General features: G+C 38.7%; 1 protein-coding gene across 3 annotated transcripts in view; it reads left to right on the top strand.

The window, feature by feature from the left end:
* Positions 1–8,977, top strand: part of mapk11.L (mitogen-activated protein kinase 11 L homeolog) — a 46,279-nt gene extending 37,302 nt beyond the window's left edge. For 2 of the 3 annotated variants that reach the window (XM_018250578.2, XM_041584824.1), the window contains 2 exons: positions 829–1,002; positions 7,104–8,977. In XM_018250578.2, the coding sequence (XP_018106067.1) occupies positions 829–1,002; positions 7,104–7,177 (248 nt within the window). In that variant the 3' untranslated portion in view covers positions 7,178–8,977. 3 annotated transcript variants of the gene reach the window in all.
* The last annotated feature ends 10,651 nt before the right edge of the window (positions 8,978–19,628 follow it).

Here is a 19,628-nt window from a genome sequence, read left to right on the forward strand (position 1 = left end):
GCACTGAAATCCATTTCTCAAAAGACCAAACAGATTTTTTTTTAAATTCAATTTTGAAATCTGACATGGGGCTAGACATATTGTCAATTTCCCAGCTGCCCCAAGCCATGTGACTTGTGCTCTGATAAACTTCAATTACTCTTTACTGCTGTACTGCAATTTGAAGTGATATCACCCCCTCCCTTTCCCCCCCCCCCCCAGCAGCTAAACTACAGAATAATGGGAAGGTAACCAGATAACAGCTCCCTAACACAAGATAACAGCTGCCTGGTAGATCTAAGAACAACACTCAATAGTAAAACAGTTACATTGAGAAGGAAAAACAACAGCCTGCCAGAAAGCATTTCTCTCCTAAAGTGCAGGCACAAGTCACATGACCAGGGGCAGCTGGGAAATTGCCAAAATGTCTAGCCCCATGTCAGATTTCAAATTGAATATAAAAAAATCTGTTTGCTCTTTTGAGAAATGGATTTCAGTGCAGAATTCTGCTGGAGAAGCACTATTAACTGATGCGTTTTGAAAAAAAACATGGTTTCCGATGACAGGATCCCTTTAAGGAATTAAAAACACTCCATACAGTAATTCATTGTTGCCGAAAGCTGAACTAATTAAAAATGCCAGATGATGATCAATTGTATGTAATTTCTATCACAAACGGCAGATGATAATCAATTGTGTAATTTCCATAACGGCAGCAGTGCAGATTTGTATCACCTTAATTGCAAATGCATTTCCTAGAATATAATTCAATGACAATTTGGAAAATTGCATAATGCAGCTAGGGGCTAAAAGATAATCTTTTAAAAGGTTTTCTTTTCTTCTTTAAAGCGATTGATCTGCTTGAAAAGATGCTCATTTTAGACAGTGACAAGAGAATAGCTGCTACAGAAGCCCTGGCACATGCTTATTTTGTACAATATCATGACCCAGACGATGAGCCTGAGGCTGAACCTTATGACGAATCGACGGAAAATAAAGAACGCACCATAGATGAATGGAAAGGTAACACTGAGTTTTTTTTTAACTTTGTAAGTTAGCTTAATTTATTAGTGTATCCCTTTTCTAATAAGAAAAGCTTCAGTCCCAGCTTCAGCATCCTGAGAACATAATGCTAACTATAGTATAGGTTGAATGTTATTCATTGTGTCAATTGTCCATACACTTATTTAAATAGCTACAGTAGCATGCATTTTTATTCCAGCAGAAACCACAATGGATCCCAGCTGCTGACTCCTTATGACGAGAGTACTTTTTTAAAGGCTTAAGCCTTTTTGTTAAAGGGATTGTTGAGTTAACTTCTAGTATGATGTAGAGAGTGATACTCTGAGAACATTTGCAATGGGGGTTTTTTTTTTTATAATTTGTGGTTTTTGTGTCATTTAGCTTTTTATTCAGCAGCTCTCCAAATTACCCTAGTGACCATGCATTGATTTGAACAAGAGACTGGAATATGAATAGGAGAGGCCTAAATAAAAAGACGAGTCATGAAAAGTAGCAATAACAATACATGTGTAGCTTTACAGAGCAATTCTTTTTTAGATGGAGTCTTTGAACCCCTTTTGAAAGATGGAAAGAGGAAGGAAAATAATGCAAAACTAAATAAATAATGAAGAGCAATTGAAAAGTTGCTTAGAATATAACATATTATATCATACTAAAAGTTAATGTAAATGTGAACCGCCCCCTTGAGCTGAATTTTTATTTGTACTTTGCTTCAGAATGGCTTTGTTTTCCAAGTTTGAATCTGTTCTGGATAAAAAAAAAAAATATTGTCCATGCTGGTTAATTTGTTTTCTCATATTTGCTGTCATCAATCATAAATTTTCCAGGGACCTCCTGTAATCTGGTTGTGGATTCAACAACAAAAAAAACAGGTTTCTGCTTTTTAAGAGCAGTTTAAGCTTTTATGTCCTCCTCCATCTTGGGCATTGAACAAGTTGTTGAGTAATATAATGGCTAGACCTGCCTGCGTGTTCATAAGATGCTTTATTTATTTATTTTTTTGCTCTGTCTATTGGTGCTTATGGAACAGACCCTAGCCTTGGTTTGGACAACCCATAATCTGTAGAGTAGGGGTGCCCCAACCTTACCCCTACTCATGAGCCACATTCAAATGTTAAGAGTTGAGGAGCAACATAAGCATGAAAAATGTTCCTGGGGTGCCAAAAAAGGGCTGTGATAGGGTATTTAGTAGCCCATGTTGTCTGTCAGCCTACAGGAGGCTCTGATTGGCAGTATACATGTTTTTTATGCAACCAAAACTTGCCTCCAAGGCTAGAATTCCAAGCAAATGCTTTGCTGGGAGTAACATCCAAGGGGTTGGTGAGCAACATTCTGCTAATGAACCACTGGATGGGGACCACTGCTGTAGAGTATCTATTTCAGCCTTTAACTCCCTGTCCTTATTGCAGCACCAAGTCTGTTTTATATGAGGCTGTAAATTACTCTTGTTTATGTAAATGTATGCAAGAAACTATAGATCTAGGAGTGTCTTACTTGGAGCTAAACTAATGATAAAACACCTCTCAAATAGCAATTATAAAAGAAAATGAAAAGCATATGAGTTATAAAGTTCTCCCCACAGGGTAACACTAACAAAAAGAAGTGGTTTGTATTTTGCTAAAGAGCATATGCGCTGCTATAGTGTTTTATCATGCCTGTATTGACAACAGTTGTACAGGTACAAACTGGAGCCCTGCATTTATCAGCATGGCTTTATTTGGCTTGTGCCCCCAGCTGTGCTCTACAAGTCACATCACAAGCAAAATGTTCAATGTTCCAATCATGTTGTTTTTTTTGCAAGAGGTTTGGAATGTAGAAAGGTTTCCTTATTAATTGTGCCTTGCTTGCACAATGTGCACTAGAAATAGAGAGAGGTAATTGGTGGAGCTGTGGTGTATATGCGTTTTATTTCTTCTGTCCTCATAAAAAGTAATTGTCTCTGAACAATGAAGCCAAAGCACACACTGTTCCTATGTGCATACACACTTTGTAACTTTGAAATATTTATCAACAGCCTTGCAGAACTTAAAGGGCTAATAAACCCAAATAAAATGAAAGGGTTTTGTAAGCTTTCAAATATAATTTACTGTTAACCTGCACTGCTAAAATTGTGTGTTTGCTTCAATAGCTCTAATATAGTTTATATAAATAAGCAACAATGTAGCAGTGGGGCTGCCATTCAAGCTTCAATAGGGGGTGTAGGGCACACATAGCAGGAAAGCAGTTGTATTGCAAGAATACAATGGTAGTATTAAAGGAACAGTAACACCAAAAAATAAAAAGTGTTTAAAAGTAATGAAAATATCATGTACTGTTGCTCTGCACTGGTAAAACTGGTGTATTTGCTTCAGAAACACTACTATAGTTCATATGAACAAGCTGCTGTGTAGCAATGGCAAAAATTAAAAAAAAAAAGGCTATATGGCACAGGTTAAATAGTGTATAACGGATAACACCATAATGTTCTACAGAGCGTATCTGCTATCTGCTGTGTAACCTGAGTCTTTCCTCCTTTGAATTGCTGCCCCCACTGCACAGCAGTTGTATCAGTGCAGGGCAACACTGCATTATATTTTTATTACTTTAAAACACTTTCATTTTTGGATGTTACTGTTCCTTTAACAAGGTCATTTGACTCTCTACACTCCACTGCAGATTGGGTCAAACTACTAGACAACTGGGCATGATTCTCCGGCCAACTTCTTATGCTATTGACTAGCACGGCTCTTGTTTTCTCTTTCTGTGCCTCCAATACCAATAATTCTGTCAACCAAATGTTTGGTAAATGTATAGGCTATATATTAGCTCATATAAAAAGATATCCACGTGCTTCCAAGATTACAGTGGCTAGCTGTAATGGTTATTTTGCTATATGTATCTGAAAAAGTAGAACTGTGTACAGACACTCTTTTTAATTACTTGCCTTTCCTTTCTGGCCTTTCCCTATTAGCCCATTCTAACTGCCTTACTTTGTGCATGGGGGCATTATTGTATTAAAAGAGGAAATGGTCGTCAAACTGTTGCCATAAAGTAGAAAGCACCTTTTTGTCCTGGTCTCAAGCCATCTGATTTAATAAACTGTTAATCTGTGAGTGCAGTTGATATGCTGGGCTGGGAGTAGTACAAAGCTCAGATACAACCTTTTTTACCCGAGCCACATTTAAATGTAAAGAGTTGGGGAGCAACACAAGCATGAAAAAAGTCCTTGGGGATGTCAAATAAAGGCTGCGATTGGCTATTTTGTAGCCCCTATGTTGACTGACAGCCAACAGGAGGCTCATAAAACCCAGTACACCTGATTTTTATGCAACCAAACTTGCCTCCACACCTGGAATTCATAAATAAGCACCTGCTTTGAGACCTTGAGAGCAACATCCAATGGGGTTGGTAAACAACGTGTTACTCACGAGCCACTGGTTGCAAAAAACAGCTGCAAAAAACAGAAAAAAAAAACCCATCCGAGAAATCCGAAATCCATCTGAGAAATATTAGGAGTGGCAAAATCTACAGTTTGGTACATCCGGGGAAAGAAAAAAAGCACTGGTGAACTCGGCAACACAAAATGACCTGGACATCCACGGAAGACAACAGTGGTGGATGATCGCAGAATCATTTCCATGGTGAAGAGAAATCCTACACAACAGCCAAGTGAACAACACTCTCCAGGAGGTAGGCGTATCGATATTCAAGTCTACCATAAAGAGAAGACTGCATGAAAGTAAATACAGAGGATGCACTGCAAGGTGCAAGCCACTCATAAGCCTCAATAATAGAAAGGTTAAATTGGACTTTGCTAAAAAAAAAAAAACCTAAAAAAGCCAGCACAGTTCTAGAAAAACATTCTTTGGACAGATGAAATAAAGATCAACCTCTACCAGAATGATGGCAAGAAAAAAGTATGCAGAAGGTGTGGAACAGCTCATGGTCCAAAGCATACCACATCATCTATAAAACATGGTGGAGGCAGTGTAATGGCTTGGGCGTGCATGGCTGCCAGTGGCACTGGGACACTAGTGTTTATCCATCATGTGACACAGGACAGAAGCAGCCGAATGAATTCTGAGGTGTTCAGAGACACTGTCTGCTCAAATCCAGCTAAATGCAGTCAAATTGATTAGGAGGCATTTCATAATACAGATGGACAATGACCCAAAACATACAGCCAAAGCAACCCAGGAGTTTATTAAAGCAAAGAAGTGGAATATTCTTGAATGTCCAAGTCAGTCACCTGATCGGAACCAAATTGAGCATGCATTTCACTTGTTGAAGACTAAACTTCTGACAGAAAGGCCCACAAACAAACAGCAACGGAAAGCCGCTGCAGTAAAGGCCTGGCAGAGCATTAAAAAGGAGGAAACCCAGAATCTGGTGATGTTCATGAGTTCAAGACTTCAGGCTGTCATTGCCAGCAAAGGGTTTTTCGACCAAGTATTAGAAATTAACATTTTATTTTCAGTTTTTTAATTTGTTCAATTACTTTTGATCCCCTGAAATGAAGTGATTATGATAAAAAGAGGCTTTAGTTCCTCACATGTTTATGCAATCTTTTTGTTCAACACACTGAATTAAAGCTGAAAGTCTGCAGTTCAACTGCATCTGAGTTGTTTCATTTAAAATTCATAGTGGTAATGTACAGAGCCAAAATGAGAAAAAAAGTTGTCTCTGTCCAAATATTTCTGGACCTAACTATAGAAAAGGAAGAAGTATTAATGTGTGTATGTATATATGTGTTTGTGCATGTATATATACATAATACATATATACTCCAGCCTACAGGTTGGTACTGTATTTGGGAATTTAGTAAAGTAACAAAATATTTTTATTCTGTGAAAAAGACAAGTGCATTTATTATGTTAGCCTTCATTAGTGAGGCAGCCTAGTGCTCTGCATTAATCATCTGCTGATCACAGTGCTATCTATATCTAGACATTTCTAGGGCATATGATTTGATAACGAGAGCATAGTGTTCCTTGCTTCTTCTTTACCCTCTGTGTAATTATCTTAGCCCATCTTTTAGTCATCTGCTGTATGCTTATTTTAGTCACTGAAATCAATGCTTGACTGTCGTCTTTTAGTGAAATAAATCTGCACCAAGCCATGACTATTCTGTTTAATGCATACAGAATTAAAAGCCATTAAGAGCATGATTGTGCCCCCACAAGCTGTGATTCCCTTTATCTTACTGAAACAAGATTGTCCTTTCATAGTTTGTGTTCAACAGGCCTTTACCCTTCACTGTAGCTAGGCTTATGGGGTAATTAAAGGGCCAGTTTATACCCCTTACACCTACATTGCTAAAAATACACACACCTAGTGGTAGATATGAGAACAGCACTCAATAGTAAAAATCCAAGTCCAGCTAAACCAAGTCCTACCTCCTTTAGTTACACTAGTAGGAGAGTAGGAATATACTATATGTATAAGTAGCTCCATTGTGAAGTGCTGGCTCTTTCTAAAAGCACATGACCAGGTACAATGACCTGAGATGGCTGCCTACACACCAATACAGCTAAAAATAAAATACATTTATAGGTCCAAGAATAAAATTTGAAATGGTACAGTGAATTACTTGCAATGACAAAGTATGATTAAGCAATAAAATCTATACCATAAAAATAATGACAGAATCCCTTTAAAGATTAGGCAGAATGTTATTTCAACTCAAGGTCTATTTAGTGGGTTGTTTTTTTTTTTAGCAAATTTATTTTAGGTGTATATTGTCCCAAAAAGTGACTGCCACATTTATCTTGTGATACATGTTCAGTGAAAACATCCAGAGAAATGCCTCCCATTTTATCCTCTAAGAATTGACTGGCTTATACCTTGCAGACATGAGTAGTATGGTAAGGAAACCCATTAACACTCATCATTCAGACATGTAGTTTGTCAACAATTGGACTGTTGATGTTTAACTATAATTGCTTTATGATGCGGCTCAGATTACAGCTCAGATTACAGATATTTGTTATATGTTTGTGCAGGCCAGTGCATTGTAAAGTTTTGGACCTTCAAGTAGTTGATGATGATGATGATGATGATAATACAAACTGGCTGACAGAAAAACATGTAATAATATTTCTTAATGTTCCTTTTTCTTTCAGAGATTACATATGAAGAAGTCATTAGCTTTAAATCCCTTGATGTTAAAATTGATAACTTGGAGATTGAACAATAAGCACAATAAACTGGACAATTCTGCATCCTGAAATTCATGGCTTAACTTGATTACCAAAAAGACAGTCTGCTTTGTAATCAGTTTGTTCTCTGCCTTGAATGCGGGGAAGCCTTGTTTAGGTTATATCATCCCTTTAATGACTGCACCTAAGTTATAAGATCAATCATGAATGGGAACAGCTTTGCTTGTTTACTGGAGCCCTTACAACCCCTGTATGAGAGGCTTTTTACAGATGCAGCTTCCAGCGCCTCCTGTACCCTCACAACATGATATCAAAGGCTCGTACAGGTAATCTGTGAATACGATAGAAAGAACATTCCAATAAATGACATGTCTGTCTTAAAACAATCCATCCAGCATTTTCCCGTTCTGCTAAACAATACTGACAGCAGCATCACCCTCCTCACTGAGTCATTGCACAAGGCACCTGGGGATATTCAACAGATTACCTGCCACTCGCCTTATTGTGTGCTGTGCCACTTTCCTGCCACTAGTGTGTTATGTGCCTTGCCAGGCTGTGACACGTTTGTTCCCAAGTGTCACAACAAGGAATGGTTCAGGCTGTTATTAACTTGCATTTGTGTGCAGCTTTCAAAAGGTCATGTCAGCCACACTTTTATTTTTGGTACTTAAATGACATTTCTTTCCATTTTGTTTTGCTTCATTGTATCCTCCATAATAAATCTAGCAAGCTACAGTTTTGTTACAAAAGCTCCACAAAATCACAACACTCCATAATATAGGTTGCGCTAAAGGAACAGTAACATTAAAACATGTAAGTGTTTAGAAGTAATGGAAATCTAATGTGGTGTTGCACTGCAGTGGTAAAACTGGTGTTAGCTGTGAAACACTAATATCGTTTACACAACAGCTTGTTTATATAGTTATAGGGGCAGCTATTCAAGCTGGAGAAAAGGCACGGGATACATAGCAGATAACCGATAAGCTCTGTAGTATACAATGTGATTCTTCAGGACTTATCTGTTATCTACTGTGTATCATTTGCTTGAATGGTTTACTATATAAACCATAGTAGTGTTTCTGAAGCAAACACCAGTTTTACCAATGCAAGGCAACACTGCATTATATGGTCATTCCTTTAAAACACTTTAATTTTTTGGTGTTACTGTTCCTTGAAACCCTTACTCCACCCACACCTTATTAAATTGAGATTCATTTATTGTTTTCCATAATCAAATCCAGACATGATTTAAACAATGCTGTCAAGGGCTGAATTGTAATATGCCTTGTGAACCTTTTAAAAACCACTGAATAAGCTTGCATTTGTCATTTGCAGCGAGGAGGGGCTAGAATGAAATATTCAAAAATAAAATACCACAAGAGATCCGCAGAGCCTCTATTTAACAATACCTGTAAATACAATCTACACAATGGTTAAGTATTACTTTAAAGGAGCAAGTTGCATATTTTAACTACCTTGTATTGTTATACCATGAAACTTATTGCATGTACAATTACAGAAACGTTAAGAGTGTTTGCCAGGGATGTGCGTGTTCTTGTGCATGATGTCATGAAATATTAAGCCAGAAGACTGAAGGGATCTGAATGTCATGTATACATATATGTGCAAAGAAGTCTAGGTGAAAGTGTTTTCTGCAAAATGAAATTGTCTCTGCTTGCTTATATTTATAGCTGGTGCCTTCATGGGGTGAGAGGTATGATAATGAGATCAAGCTTTCCAGTTCTGTCAATTCACAGTTTATCTGGGTGCTGATTTCAGCCAGGAGATGTCAGCAAATCTTATATTTGTTCTGCTGCCAATAAAAATGATGCTTTTAATTCTTTTTTTTTTTGTTTTGATTTCCTTTCTCATAAAATTGGGCATATAAATGCCAACATTCCTCCTAACCCCTTCCTTTCTTGTTCTCTGGGTTGTTGACATTTACATTTGAATGAATACAGGCTGGACAAGGGCAACTATCTTTATGATGGATCAAACAGTCTATGTGCTATGTGGGTTTAAGTAGTTCCTGTAAAACTGTCCTCATTGTGTGTAACATAAAAATGTTACGTAATGACGTATGTTACAATATATCTTATGTTACATTATACCAGCTTGCTTAGATACTACAGTCAGATGTTACAATAACAATTTAGAGCACATTCAGTGTAACATTATGGTGAAATATTTCAGTGTTAGGTAAAAATATAGTGCAAGCAGTTGGCATCCATCAAGAATGTCTTCATACACTAAGTATCTTATGATGTCTGCTGCCAGATTTCTGCCTGGCTTTCCTAAGTACTGCTGCACCCCCTCTCAATAAAGGTGCCCATACACTGAGAGATTCGCTCGTTTGGCGATGTTGTCAAACGAGCGGATCTCTCCCCGATATGCCCACCTTGAGGTGGGCAATATCGGATCCTAACGAATACCAATGGGCGGTCGGATCGCGGGAGCGCATCAACGAATAGATGCGGCCGCGATCCGACGGGATTTTTTGTCCCATCCGATCGAGATCTGGCCGACTTTCAGCCAGATCTTGATCGGTGAAGCCCGTCGGCGGGCCCCATACACAGGCCAATAAGCTGCCGACACGGTCTGTCGGCAGCTTTTTTCGGTCCGTGTATGGCCACCTTAAGACCCACTTCTGAATAGCATTATGTTTGTTGTGTGCTACCAGGGTGGAAGGCGAAATATTTTTTAAACTCTCTTTTCTATGTAAGAGCTAAAGTGGGTCATTTTGAATATGAGAGAACTCGTGAGAATTAGCAATTTTACTGACCTCTTTTACTCTCTGTAATTAACTTTTGACTAAATGGAGGGGGTTACATGATTTTAACTGCTCCTAGTATATATTATCTGGTGCACACAAAAGCTGGAATATAAATAAGTATGCAGTAGATAAGCTTGCTGATTTACCACTATTCTACAGATAGACATAAAGTTCATAATATACAATGCACATATTATAATTCACTGATTGGCCTTGATAAACGAGTATTTGCAAAACACTTATCGAATGAAGTAAAAGCACTCAGGGACTGTAGGTATTATACAATCACACTTCATGCAAAACAAATTAGCTACAATGTTCCCATTTTACATAATGCCCTTTAAAGTAAGAGAAGTCTGTATATAAGCGTGCAAAAAAAGTTTTTGAGGACAATGTAGTATCATTTTATGACCATGCTGTAACATGCCTTAAATCCTCTGCAGATATATGTCGTTTCTATAACAGTACATACATTATTATAGCCTGACTTCAAGGCCACTGTCCTTTGTCTCCTTTGAGCCACATTCAAATAAAAAAAAAAAAAGTGGAGGGGGGAGCCATAAACCTAGGGTTGCCAAATCATTGTTGTCCCCATGTTGGCTACCATTCTGCTGCATCCTCTAATTGGCTGTACATTCATGACACTATTGTATTGCAGCACAATGAAAAAATTCTGTGCTACATACAGACAGCCAGGTGGAATAGAAGCTTCTATGGGCTTGATTCATTTGTGTATACTTGAAAAGATCATACTTTACAGTAAAATCTTGTATGAAAAAGATTTGTGTTAATTTCTGCCACTTTCATGAATCAAATGAAAATATCTAAAGATATGCATACTGAAGCGCAAACTGATCCCCCTTACAAAAAGCTACTGACATGCTGCATTTCCTTTATTGCTGGTTTACATTTGGTAACTGTACTGAACCCAGAACTTGGTTTGGAATTCAGGAATATCCATGGAATATTGTACAAAGGGTTTTTATCTGAATTATGAACCCCCTGTGTACATGTGACTTTACTGCTGTAGGGAATTGCTGAAGGCCAACGGTTGCTCAAAAACTCTTAAGGTAGTAGTGGGAGTTTTGGGGTAATTGTTATGTTCAGTATTCAACCAAATCATCTTTCACATTCAGTAATCAGTAATCGTATCCAAAAAATGTATGCACTTGGGTCCTGGAATTTGCTTACGTGGGGGGGGGCCTGTACCCCCAAGTTACACCCCTGAGAGAAGCAGGACTTGATGGTGCTATATAAAAAAAATATAATGCTTCCATGATTTACTTAATAGAGAATATGTGTATAGTTGTCTGTTTTAAAAGAAATGAAAGGAATCAATGCCAAAATATTGCACTTCAGTCTAGTATACAGAGTTAAAGGGATACTGTCATGGCAAAACATGTTTTTTTCAAAATGCATCAGTTAATAATGCTGCTCCAGCAGAATTCTGCACTGAAAACTGTTTTTTTTTTTTACATTTCATTTTCAAATCTGACATAAGGCTAGACATATTGAGAGTTCCCCAGGTGCCCCAGTCATGTGACTTGTGCTGTGATAAACTTAGTCACTCTTTACTGCTGTGCTGCAAATTTGAGTTATATCACTGCACCCCCCCCCCCCCCACCCACCCAGCTTTTAGATTGACCTATACTAGATATACTATGACCTGGATGAATGAAAATCTTCATAGTCGAACAATTGGAAGGTAACCAGATAAAAGCTCCCTAACAGCTACCTGGTACATCTAAGAACAGCACTCAAAAGTAAAAATCCATGTCCCACTGCAATAGTTACATTGAGTAGGGGAAACAACAGCCTGCCAGAAAGCAGTTCCATCCTAAAGTGCAGGTTCCTTCTGAAAGCACATAAACAGGCAAAATGACCTGAGATGGCTGCCTACACTCCAAATTACAACTAAAAAAATACACTTATAAATTTAGGCATGAAATTTTATATGGTAGAGCGAATTATTTGCAGTGTAAACAGTGTAATTTAGAAATAAAAACAGCACCATAAAAAAATATGAAAGAATACCTTTAAATCTCTTTGTTAGCAATGGCAATATTTATATCTATGGCATTTTCTACACAAGTTTGAATTTTTTTACCCAACTTTATTCACACTTCTTTACAATTGCTTCTTTGTTAATACTTCCTGGACTACACTTAGTTAAGATATTATAGCACCCTCTACAGGAATTAGCAGCTAAAATCTATTGTTGTCCTATTTATTGGGCAATTCCTTGATTTTTACCAGTAGCGTCACTTGAGGGGGGCGGGCCCTGGTGCGTGACGCGCAGCCGGGCCCCGCCCCCTCTGTTCAGCCGCATTTGGCCGTTTTTGTCAGTGGAGCATGAGCTGCCGGGGCACCCTGAGGGGGTGCGGGCCCTGGCCGCTCGCACCCCCTGCTCCCCCGGTAGTTCCGCCACTGATTGTTAATACAGTATGTGCAGAGATGGTGCTATTCTCACTTTCTTAGATTCTTTCAGTCTCCTTTTCCTATACCAACATTTGTCTTGCTTTTGTATACTTTGCTCTGTACTTGTTTCAACCCACCATGCTGAAACAAACTGTACAGTTTGTTTTTCTCTCTGATATATTCCCATATCGCTCATCTGTGATTGTGTTGTGAGTCAGTATAAAGTCTGGCACCTGCACTAAAAGAGGGGTTTTGTTCCTCTGTACCATTAAAAAGATTTGCTTTTGCATCTCTACTGCTACATACCGTTAAACCTCCAGAGTTCTTAGAACTCGTGTTCCATTTTCTGAAATTTCTGAACACCCTGATGCATACTGTATGTATGATTGTTTTATTGTTACTTTTACTATGCAGTACAGGTATGTCTATTCTCAAGAAACCTGTACCGAGTCCATTTTAAGCAACCAATTATTATATTTTAATTTCCTTTGTCTGTAACAGTACCATAAACTTGATTGTAAATAAACAAGCATAAATTCATATTGGTAGTTAAACAATCCTGTTGATTTTAAGTAGGCTTAAGGTATGGTGGTCCAAACAATGGAAAACAACAGGTTCTAAGCATTTCAGATAATAGATCCCATATCTGTACTATAAGGTTTTCCATTTCTGGCCATATAGTAATTAATACATGAAACAAAGAATTTTAACTAGAATGCATTGCAAACAGATGCCATGACCTTACAATGGAAGACAAGCCAGTCACAGAGAAAATGACATGAAGCTGTGCATATTTAAAATGATATTATGTTACATGTTCAAAGATACATGAACCCAGCTGGAAGGAAAACCAAACATGGCTGGAAAAATCAATGTGTAGCATGGAGAGTAGGTGGATTCACAGGACACAGTCCTGCATTATTCCCTCATAATTCTCCTCTATATCATAACTATGTATACTTGGTCACTATGATGAGGGTGCTGAAGGTCTTGATAACACACGTGGAAACAATGAAATGAAACTAGTTGTAAATCAATGTGAATAAAAGTGACATACACACACTTGCACACATCCTTGAAGTGCCTGCTATAGAAAATCCTGATTGCAAGTGGTTTCCCCTCCCCCATCCTATATTTATTCCCAAAAACCCTCCTAACTAGAGACTTTTGTCCAACTAGAAATCTTTAATTTCCAGCACTAACAATGGAAGGTTGTGTTTATGGAAAGCAGCCATTTCTCAACAATCTGCTTGTGGGTACGACATAGATGTGCAGCCTCCATAGGAACAACCTTACAAAATTATATTGGTTGCTTCAACTCTTGCATTACTGCTAAAATGTTGCCTCATTATCCTGTGGATAAAGTTTGTTTTGGGTGCTTTTTATGGGTTTGAACAAAGTATGACCAAATACAATGAACCTTCCCAGAAAACATCCTCTTATTCATAAGGGTGTCAGCCACTACCAAATGCAAAAAAACATATAGCCAGGCCAACCATATACCCCAAAATGACATGCCTTTTATATGACAAATTCGATCACAACCATTTCATAGAACTGAAAAACATGTAGAAATACCTAGCAGTTGTCAGATGTGCTGAGCTACACTATAAAATGCATTTACTCCAAAATCACTTGCCATTCCATAGTATAAATAATTTACTAAAGCATTGTTGCAAATGAGAAACCATATACAAAGGGGTTTTCAATTTGCCTGCAAATCCGATGCTGTGTACAGGCCCTCTGTCCTATTTGATTATTGGAGAACCTCTCCAGTTAGTTTCAGATAGTTCCGCATAAATAAAGACTTTTTCCGATTACTTTCTATTTTCTAGGTGTGAAAGGTAAATCTATGTTTTCACCTTTCTAAAGCAGCTCGGGAGGGGGGTCGCCGTCTCTCTAAACTGTTCTAAATTGATACATGTAGGTGATACATTTCTTATTTTTGTCCCTGCTGAGCAGAATCTCACCCTTTAAGGGTCACCTGGCGACTAATCACCTCTTCTTCGGGCGACAATCTCCCCGAACTGCCTTCCCCCTTCCTGCTATAATAAGAAAACTCCAGCGCCAATGCACTCAAGGCGGGGGAAGGCAGTTCGGGGAGATTGTCGCCTCGAAGAAGAGGCGATTAGTCGCCAGACAACTAAATCTACCCGAATCTGTCTATGTGCTTGAACCCTAAAGGCAGCTGTTAGAATTGATACAATAGTTGCTAATACTGCAGAAGTGCTGCTGAGAAATGTATCCACTAAATGTTGCAAAATTGTAACAGCTCAGAGTCTGCACCTGAATTACTGAGCTGCCAGACTAAAACACCAGAGAGTCAGGGACATTAAACTTTACATTTGGATTTTGGAAAAACAGTAAAAAAAAATAGAAAAGTAATTGAAAAAAGTATTTATTGCTGGAGAACAATCTGAAAACAATTCAACTGTAAAAGTGTTTGGAAGGTGAACAACCCCTTTCATTTTTAATGATGTTATTATTTTAAACATGCAACATCCAATGGCAGGGTACATCAGTTAGTATATATATATATATATATATATATATATATATATATATATATATATATATATATATATATATATATATATATATATATATATATATATATATATATATTTTGTGTGTGTTTTGGTCCCTTTGCCTTTACAGCAGGATTTTAAAATGCTGAGGTTTAATAGGAATATATAATGCTATATTTGTGTTTATCTGCAGCTCAGGGAATGATATAATGATACAGTTTTCTCTGAGAAACTGTTGTGTACAGTAAACAAGAAGATATATGGGAGATTTGTATCTTACACCTTATAGAAAACATATACATTGTTCTCCGAAAACTGTCATCCTTTCTCACTCAGTATTTATTATCCTCCTGTCAAGACTGACAACTGTGTGCTTGCTTTGTTTGTATGATAGATATTGCTATTAACCAAGTAGGAAAACAGAATGTACTTGCTCCTTTGCATACATTGTTGTAAAAAAAAACTAGCAAACTGCACCAGGGGATTAATTTTACCTCTATATGGATAGGAGTTAATAAAGATAATAATTAAAAAAAAAAGAGGGGACAGTAAAGATAAAATAACTGAGGGTATTGCTTATACATTATCAGCTATGATATGATGGGGGATAATCATGCTGTGAATAACTGATTGGGAGGGAGGTATCCGGCTGCTGGAGGTTATGGAGGAATAACTGTAGGAATGACAGGTTAATTGCAGCTGGGCTATAGCACAAAACTAGATGTGATTGCTGCAGTCCTTTAAAAAACATACAGCAGTCAAAATATCCTTAGCTGTTTATCACTGCACACTCATAACTCAAACCGAAATTGATATATTTTAAAGGTTGTCTGAAAACTATCTACCCTTAACCTGAATTGCCAGTCAGCAGCATCCAAATGCTCTTTATGTACAGGGTGGTTTTGAATACATAATTCTGACGGTCCACAGTATACTATAAGGGCAGAAACACACGTGGAGATTCGGGGAAGTGCAGTCTCCCGGCGACAAATCGCCTTTTCTTCGGGCGATTAATCTCCCCGCAATGCCTTCCCGTCGGCTAGAATCTAAATCACCGGCGGGATGGCCATCGGAGCACTTCGTTTTCCAAAGTCGCCTGAAGTTTCCTTGTGAGGTAACTTCGGGCAGCTTCGGAAAACGAAGCGATCCGAGTGCCATCCCACCGTCGATTTAGATTCTAGCCGACGGGAAGGCATTGCGGGGAGATTAGTCGCCCGAAGATGTGTCTCTGCCCTAAAAGTAGAAGGTGCTTTATTGTGCATACACCAAACTGGTGTGCCTGCGAAAATATATACCCCTTTCTTATAAAGGTCACTGTTTTACACATTAAAATCTCTGCTTGGGGTTTTTCAGCTTTCTGGTTTCATCCTGGGAATCTGCAGCTTCCTTGAAAACATACTTCTTTCTCAGATCCTTTACCTCAGGCACATTTAGTTGCTTTCTCTTTCTAATGCATGTAAAACATTAATATATATTTAAATATTTCAATATACCCATGAATCTTTAATGAAAAATTAATAAACTACAAAAAGTAGTTAGGCTGCCAAGTGGAGAAAATTCTACTGTACATATGAGGAGGAGCATTGTATAAAAGACCTGCTGCAAGTCTTGGCACTGCCAACTAGTGATGTTGAACCTAACCCAGCGCTCCTCTGTATTTATGCACCTGCCCAACTCTGACTTCACAGAAGGGGCAGAGCATGTAGAAAAGAAAAGACTGGAGGTGAAAGCTGGCATAGTAAGGTGGTGGACAGAGTGGGTGCATGGCAAACTTCAGCGCTCATGGCCCGCGAGATATGTGTGGAAGTTGGCCCAAACCCACCCAACCCATGGGTCCCGCAGGTTTCAGGCTGGCCCACACCATTACTGCCAAACCAAAATTGTTTAGAAACCATGTTGACTATCTGTAGGATATTCAATTTGTGTCCATTCCTACTAGAAACTAGAGCAACAATGTCTATCTTTGCTAACACAGGTCTGCACATTATAGTGGTGTACGGTCAAGAAAACCTCAACCTGCACCTGCCCATCCCCCTCCATTTATAGACCCACGCCACCCTGCCAATGATGTCACAAAAGGGGTGGGGCAGGCACTAGTCTATAAAACAGGAAACCAGAAGCTGGCAGTCTAAGGTTGCGGACGGGGAGAGCAGGCAGAAGTGCTCAACCACAACCTGAACCCACCCGCGACCCACAAGAGGTGCAGTGTAGTCGGTCCCTCGGGTATCGGGCCAGCCCGCACATCACTAGTCTGCATTCAGTATACTCTCAAGAATTAAATACAATTGGAAAGACAAAAGAGGTCAAATTACTGCTGCTATGAAAACACTCCCCTCCCCTTTATACTGGAGCAATGGGGATTGGCGCATAGGAAATTTAAAAAATGGTTGTATCTTTAGAGCATCCCCAAAGTTTTTGAACCAATTTGGGTGTGGTTGAGCAGCATGCCACCCCCTAAAATCCTGCCGCCCTAGGCCCGGGCCATGTTTGCCTTTCCACAAATCTGGGCCTGGTTACAGCGAACAAAATATCTGCAATTTCCTTCCCGCCAGCAAATATGTACATCACTGGTGGGAAATATCCACAGCTTCGGGCTACTTCAGAAAACACAGGCGACGCATATTTTTTCCCCATGGCAATTTACATTTAATCCAGATCAAAGGAAACTTTTGAGATTATGATGCCCACAGTAGTGCAGATCCTGTCTACCAGTACCATTAACTGCACCAAATAGCACTCATTAGAAAGCTTCAACATTCTGTATTACCTACTCATTAACTGTTGCTTAGCACATGTATACATATTCGTGTTTATTTGACAAAAAAGTGCTACTTGTGTATACACATTTAATCTCAATGTACTAAATCTGGTCCTATTAGCTGCAGTAATTTCATTGCTAGGTTGGTAATATTCCCACATGCAGGTACAATGGGACCAAACTGCCCTACCTGCTGCCCAAATATATTAAGAAAGATAGGGAAGCCATTAAAGATCCATAGCTAATCCAATCCAAAATGCACAACTGGGCCACCTCCATGTCACTTTTAACCACCTATGTAGTTCATTGACACTAGTTTCTTAATTCATCTATATCTCTCTGCCTTAGTATATGAGATTTTGGCCTGGTCACTAGGGATGTAGCGAACGTCGGAAAAAAAGTTCGCGAACATATTCGCGAACTTGCGCAAAAATGCGAGCGGTTCGCGAACCCCATAGACTTCAATGGGAAGGCGAACTTTAACATCTAGAAAAGACATTTCTGGCCAGAAAAATGATTTTAAAGTTGTTTAAAGGGTGCAACGACCTGGACAGTGGCATGCCAGAGGGGGATCAAGGGCAAAAATGTATCTGAAAAATCTGCCTGTGTGTGCTTGGAAGAGATAGTGTAGGGGGAGAGCTGTTAGTGATTTCAGGGACAGATGATAGTAAGTTTGCTGGCTAGTAATCTGCTTGATACTGCTCTGTATTGGAGGGACAGAAGTCTGCAGGGATTTGAGGGACATTTTAGCTTAGGTAGCTTTGCTGGCTAGTAATCTACTGTTCTCTTTAAACAACTGCCATACGTTGACCTTGTAGGCATTGTTTGCCCAGTTTTTTTGGACGCAGCCACTGAAGCACAGTTGCCAGAAAAAATATGCCATATAAATGCTGAAAATAGTCATTTTTCGCCATACGTTGACCTTGTAGACATTGTTTGCCCAGTTTTTTTGGACGCAGCCACTGAAGCACAGTTGCCAGAAAAAATATGCCATATAAATGCTGAAAATAGTAATTTTTCGCCATACGTTGACCTTGTAGACATTGTTTGCCCAGTTTTTTTGGTTGCAGCCACTGAAGCACAGTTGCCAGAAAAAATATGCCACATAAATGCTGAAAATAGTCATTTTTTGCCATATACGTTGAGTCAACGTATGGCAAAAAATGACTATTTTCAGCATTTATATGGCATATTTTTTCTGGCCTCTGTGCTTCAGTGGCTGTGGCCAAAAAAACTGGGCAAACAATGCCTACAAGGTCAACGTATACACTACTACAGCGGTGGATACGGATTACGTAAAATATATGAATGCTGCTTGAAAAAAAGTAACTCAAGTGGTTTTTCTAGAGACGATAATATTATCAATATTTAGACAAAATGTGAACAAGGTCACACAGCTCGATGGCGGGTTGAAGAAAACAGTGTGCAAATAATGCCTACAAGGTCAACGTATACACTACTACAGCGGTGGATACGGATTACGTAAAATATATGAATGCTGCTTGAAAAAAAGTAACTCAAGTGGTTTTTCTAGAGACGATAATATTATCAATATTTAGACAAAATGTGAACAAGCTCACACAGCTCGATGGCGGGTTGAAGAAAACACTGTGCAAATAATGCCTACAAGGTCAACGTATACACTACTACAGCGGTGGATACGGATTACGTAAAATATATGAATGCTGCTTGAAAAAAAGTAACTCAAGTGGTTTTTCTAGAGACGATAATATTATCAATATTTAGACAAAATGTGAACAAGGTCACACAGCTCGATGGCGGGTTGAAGAAAACAGTGTGCAAATAATGCCTACAAGGTCAACGTATACACTACTACAGCGGTGGATACGGATTACGTAAAATATATTATGGCTGCTTGAAAAAAGTGACTCCGGTGTTTTTTCTGGAGACGGTAATATTATGGATATTTAGACAGAATGTGAACAAGGTCACACAGCTCGATGGCGGGTTGAAGAAAACAGTGTGCAAATAATGCCTACAAGGCCAACGTA

Source organism: Xenopus laevis, chromosome 3L (assembly GCF_017654675.1).
Source record: "Xenopus laevis strain J_2021 chromosome 3L, Xenopus_laevis_v10.1, whole genome shotgun sequence".
Taxonomy (NCBI): Eukaryota; Metazoa; Chordata; class Amphibia; order Anura; family Pipidae; genus Xenopus; species Xenopus laevis.